Source organism: Kryptolebias marmoratus, linkage group LG6 (assembly GCF_001649575.2).
Source record: "Kryptolebias marmoratus isolate JLee-2015 linkage group LG6, ASM164957v2, whole genome shotgun sequence".
NCBI classification, from domain to species: domain Eukaryota; kingdom Metazoa; phylum Chordata; class Actinopteri; order Cyprinodontiformes; family Rivulidae; genus Kryptolebias; species Kryptolebias marmoratus.
Window position 1 is genome coordinate 6,133,162 of NC_051435.1, and position 6,000 is coordinate 6,139,161.

General features: G+C 34.9%; 1 protein-coding gene across 5 annotated transcripts in view; it reads left to right on the plus strand.

Moving 5' to 3' along the window:
* The window catches only part of lrp1bb (low density lipoprotein receptor-related protein 1Bb), a 236,922-nt gene that overhangs the window by 165,168 nt on the left and 65,754 nt on the right, over positions 1–6,000 (plus strand). For all 5 annotated transcript variants that reach the window (XM_037976153.1, XM_017420710.3, XM_017420705.3 and 2 more), the window contains 6 exons: positions 3,002–3,136; positions 3,480–3,609; positions 4,369–4,495; positions 4,646–4,797; positions 5,235–5,359; positions 5,563–5,934. In XM_037976153.1, the coding sequence (XP_037832081.1) occupies positions 3,002–3,136; positions 3,480–3,609; positions 4,369–4,495; positions 4,646–4,797; positions 5,235–5,359; positions 5,563–5,934 (1,041 nt within the window). The remainder of the gene's footprint in view (positions 1–3,001; positions 3,137–3,479; positions 3,610–4,368; positions 4,496–4,645; positions 4,798–5,234; positions 5,360–5,562; positions 5,935–6,000) is intronic.

Here is a 6,000-nt window from a genome sequence, read left to right on the forward strand (position 1 = left end):
ATTTTTAGTTGCCTGCCGACCCAGTGCTAATCCTATTTCTTATTTATGATTCTCAGCCGTTGGTGGTAGCTTCTTTATTCTCCTTGATATATTTGATGTACTCACTGTCCTTTATGCATTTTTTGTGTTTATAATGGCTGTGAAATACCAAAGCAATTCACTCTTAACACCTATTACTCTGGAGTGTCTTTTACATTGCAAACTCTGTTCACACCTTGATGCTTGAGGAGATACACACTATAAGCCATCATCTTTTTATCTCCAAATTTGAAAAAAAAAAGATTATTTTAAAATTTAAATATGTTTTGTTTGTTTGTTTCTTAAAAATAGAAAATCTAAAATAAAAGAAAGTCTTTAGTATGGAGTAGTAGTGGTGTTATCTGTTTTTTAAAACCCAAGCAATAATGGAAATGTAAAGATATTCAATTTGTCTTAATGTGAAATAGCACAAGAATATGCAAACAGATAAAGCATCTTGCATTCTGATGAGTAAAAACCCTTTAAAGAATTAGGGTCATGAGACTCTCCTTCAGTGGGGTTCATAAGGACAAAAGTGGGAAACATGAAAATACATAATTCAAAAATACATCAGTAATTAGACAACTTGTGATCTGCTTTTGCTAAATAACATGTTACAAAACATTTTCAGTTTTTTTTTTATTTGTTTAGTGCACAAGTCACCACTGCTAAAAAAAGTAAACAAGGCTGTTTGAAATTACATAGTCAAATTCATTCCAATTTCTTCTAAATAAGCAGTCATATTTAGTCCAAATACAATCTATTTTAATGCAGAATTTGTAAATATAAACAAATGCCAGTTTGTGAACAATGCTGTCAAACTAAGGAGGCTAATAAACTGCATTTAATCTTCATTTTGATTTATGACCTGGTTCACAGTACACAGTAGTGTGGTGAGTAACAGTGGGGATACCCCTTTTTAGAAAGACCTCCAGCTTATTTGCACAGAAAGGGTATTTTCTTTTTGAACAGATGGGGTTAAAAGGACAGGAAAGGGGCACAAATAAGAAGAAAGCCCCAGACTATGAAGTGCAAAAAAACACAAATAGCAGAGTTGTTTTTTTTCTATTTATTTACAAATGTTTTCTTTCTAGTAAAACTTAAAAATATGTTTTATTAATCAAAAGAAGGCTTTTACTTTATTAGTCTTTAAGTACAAATGAAAAGTGGACTATAAACATTCACAATATAGAATAGATTAAAAAGCAAAATGTATACACTACCGGAGAAACTAAGCATGAGTAACATCCCACCTGTTCACTGCAAACCTGTGATATTCTAATTTAGGGCAGTTTGTATCAAATGTTGGCACCAAACTGTTTCTGTGCTGTCATATTTTTCAGTGCTTTTTATGAGACAATATCTGTAATAATAATTGGTTGATTTATTACCTGCTTGAAATATATACTGCTACTGAAGGGGAAAAACTGTCATAAAGATCAGATATTCACAGCTACACTATAGTATTTATACACTAAATACAAGAAGTCATCTAGTTTTAGAAGAGCAGCAGGTAAAAATAAATTGCTTATTCAAGTATTTTTACACATATTCTATTATTTCCATAGAGGTTAATAAAATGAGAGTAATAATTCAGTTTATAAATTAAGTCACAAAGCCTGTTTACTATAACCAGCCAATTAAATGGTAGGCCAGGCACAGATCAGCAGACCTTTACTGTTACTCAGGAGACAATATTATCCACTGACTAATATGCTATGAAGGGAGAAAACGATGCCAAACTACTGTCCACGGGAGAGACTGGGGATACACTCATACTGCTGACACTTGGATATTGTCTTGTTTTGTGGCTGCAACTTTAAACTGCAGTGAAAACCAAAAATAAAACTTTGCACACTTTTTGGAGTGTTTCATCAAAACTCTAATCAAATAATATATTAAGATTACTATGTTAATTTCATTAGTTTAGGAGATCTATTGATTTAGAAACTGATTAGGTTAGGAGGTCTTTATGTTTCTAACCAAATATGTTGGTTCAGTGTTAAATGGCAAGTCATATGCATTTTATGTTTGTTATTGGCTCACATTAGCTGTACTTAATAAGTAAGCCCAAAGGTTCTACATGCCTTATGTATTCACATATCACTTGAATGGAAAAAAAACAAAACTTTTTTTTCTCAGAAAACATGAAAAGAAAAGGTTCTTGGATCACCCATGTCAAAAATAGTAGTCATGAGTTAAATTCTTATCCAATAACTGTCTAAAAAGCCTGCAATCAAAATTTAAATCAGAGAGACCTCAAAGATCAATCGCAATGTTGAAGCGTGACCAGAGCTTTTGAAAAAGAAAAAGCAAGTTGAATTCATAATAAGACAAGTACAAAATTCAATGATTGTCCTTGTCTTTAATTTTTTGGGCAAGTGAACATGCAAATGTAGTGCTAAGCCCATCCAAGAGCAGCACCTGACAGCATGCACATTTCATTTACATATCATTATAGAAGCCAGGTTGCCAGAGCAGAACAGATGAAAGCCCTGCAGCTGTATTCTGTCATATGTCATCTTTGTGTTAACAGAGTGTGAAGGCAGCAGGAACAAGATAGTCCAATTAAACGTATGACGCTATCTAAGCTCTTAACAACCTGTGGAGAGTCAAACCTACTGAGTCATGCAAGAAGTGTGCGCTTGCGCACATATTCACATGCACACAGATAATTCCTTTTGAAAAAGTATTACTAGATGAAAGACTTACTTTAACCAAGACCATGGTTTGCAAGGGGTAATATACTTCCCCATAAAATATAGCAGAGAATCATATTTCATGTTCATGAACTGTATGTCAACAAAGTGCTATTCCTGATTTGTAGTGCTCTGTAGTGCCACACAACATCTGGTGAAATGGACCGTGCTACAGTAAAATTTGCTTTCACAAGATGCTTTGTTTGAAAGCGTAAATACTTCTATGGCAGCTACATTCATCATCCCATTATCCCTTGTCATTAATGGTATGGTGTAATTTGCAGGAAATGACACTGTGTACTGGACAGACATGGGGCTGAACAAAATATCCCGCGCCAAACGTGATCAGACCTGGAGGGAGGACATCATTACTACCGGCATTAGTCGAGTGGAAGGCATTGCTGTGGACTGGATCGCTGGTCGGTATTGTAACTCCCCAGATCCTAGAGTTATTACCACAGGCTGTCAAGTTGCTATTGATTGTTGAAAATTCTCACTTTAGGTGTAATGCTTCTAGTTATGGCAGTGAGTAAAGGCATAGTTTTTTTCTTATAGGTACTGCCAATAAACATTAAGCTTTAGTGGCAGAGTAAGAAATTTTATACACACTGTAAAATCACTCAGCACAAATGCAAAAGAAATATAACTTTTAATACATTGCTTAAGTAGGATCATGTTAATGACTTTGTTTGTGTCTTGTTTCCTAGAAAATACAAACCCTTTCCATAATTACGCACCTGACTTGGTCTTCTCTCTACACAGGCAACCTGTATTGGACAGACCATGGTTTTAATCTAATAGAAATCTCCCGCCTTAATGGTGCATATCGCTCAGTAGTCATATCTGAAGGACTCGATCAGCCACGAGCCATTGCTGTACATCCACAGAAAGGGTGAGAAAGATCCTTTTGATTTGTGTACCATTTGATAAAATCAGTTGCATCCCTTATCTTGTTTGTGTATATATATATATATATATATATATATTTTATTATTATTATTTTCACACACAGTATAAAATATGTTTTGTAAATTGAACAATCTTGCTTATAGGAGCATACAAAGAAGTGTGTACTTTTAATTAAAGCAGCCTAAATATATATTGAAAATAGTTGTTCTATGTTAGTGGGATAACTGTAATAAACAAAAGAATCACAGAATACACAATACATTTACCTTACGATGGAAGAGTCAAAAACAAAAGTGTAAGATAACACAAGTTCATGGTTAAAACATTCAGTGACTCACCATATCTAAAAAACAAGGACTACCCATTACTTGCATTCTTACATAGCATAATTTGCCAAATTTAATTGGTTAATTACAAGTTGACAATACACAAAGCAAAAAAAAAAAAAGTTTTAGTAACAAAAAACAAAAGAGTTGAAATTGTGTATTTATAGTTTCAGTAATTTTAAACAATTCATTGTGCAGTAAGGACATATTTTGCCCCATAGAAAATCACTGTTGTAATCAAAACCACTTTAAAGAACATTACAAAAGTGTTGTGAAATGACATTTCAGTCTTTTACTTCATTACATAAGTTTGGATGGATGGAAACTTTTATGTTTATTACAAAAATATAGGCCAGCCAAATCATTTCTATTTCTACTGAAGTCACACTCTATTTGAATCTTATCATGATTGACAGATATCTCTTTTGGACTGAATGGGGGCAAAATCCTTGCATTGGCCGCTCTCGTCTGGATGGTTCAGACCAAGTTACATTGGTCAATTCGGGCATCACATGGCCCAATGGAATTTCCATAGACTTTGAGGTACAGTTTAACATGGATGCACAAACATTGTCTTGAGATACATTCACTTTCATATTCTAACGCTTCTACCTCAGTTGACTCTTTGCGGGTGAAAGATGACTTTGACTAAGAAGCTCTGTTTTTGATATGCATTTTGAAATCACCTTGCAGGAAAATACATTATATTGGTGTGATGCACGCACAGATAAGATCGAGAGGATCAACCTTGAAACAGGTGAGAACCGGGAGATTGTACTGTTAGCGACCAACGTAGACCTGTTCTCGGTGGCTGTGTTTGGACCTTACATCTACTGGTCTGACAGGTAATTTGTTATTTTCTTAAATGCACTCTCATGCATTGGCCTGTATAGCTTGTATAGCAACTTTACATTTACCTTTCTCAACAAAGGTCATATGTGAAGATATTAAGACAAGCAATTGTTCTTAGCAATAGTCACAATCTAGTTTTGTAAAAATAGACAAAAGTCCTCAGCAACCTCATTCATACTTAAACCTCCTATAATTCTTTATTATTATTATTGCTATTATAATTGTTATTTTATGAAGACTGTTGCCTTAATTGTGTCAAAGCTAGGGGATGAAACACTTTGAATTTTATTTTCATCAGTTTTGATAAAAAAAAAATATATATATTTTTTTTAAGTTTATTTATCTAACTTTTGTCCACACTCTCAAATACAGCATGAGCTTCTCTGAAATTTTAATGGCATTTGCTGCTTTCTCTTTTGATGTTATCCAGGGCCCACTCCAACGGTTCAATCCGTAGGGCTTTTAAGACTGACATCAATGAGGCTATCACCATGAGGAGTGGCCTAGGGGTCAATCTGAAAGATGTGACAGTCTTCAATAGAGATAGAGAAAAAGGTAGATTTCAATTTTACAGTCTTTTGCAATTTTGCACACTGAATTTTTAAATGACTTCTAAAAATTCTCCATGAGTTTACAACATGCCATATTTGGCTTAGCATTGGGTTTTTGTCTCTCATGTATAGGGACAACAAATTAAAGCTGACAGCATAAAGCAGGAACTAAAGCAAGCCAGTAACTGAACATGTTTTGTTTTGAAGGCACCAACCCCTGTGCCAGGAGTAATGGAGGCTGCCAGCAGTTGTGCTTTCACCTAGGCAGCGGTCGCCGAACCTGCTCCTGCGCCCACGGCCGCTTGGCAGACGATGGTTTTGTCTGTGAGCGCTATGAAGGTTATTTACTCTACTCCGAAAGGACTATACTGAAAAGCATCCACCTTTCAGATGAAAATGACCTCAACTCACCCATTCAGCCCTTCGAAAACCCTTTTTTTTTCAAGAATGTTATAGCATTGGCCTTTGACTACAGCCAGATCAGCGCTGGAACCAACCGCATCTTTTTTAGCGACGTCCATTATGGAAATATACAGATTATTAATGATGACTGGACTGGAAGAGCTATTATCTCAGAAAGTAAGTGCATTTCAAATTGCCAAAATACTATGCATACATACAGACACACACACACACACACACACA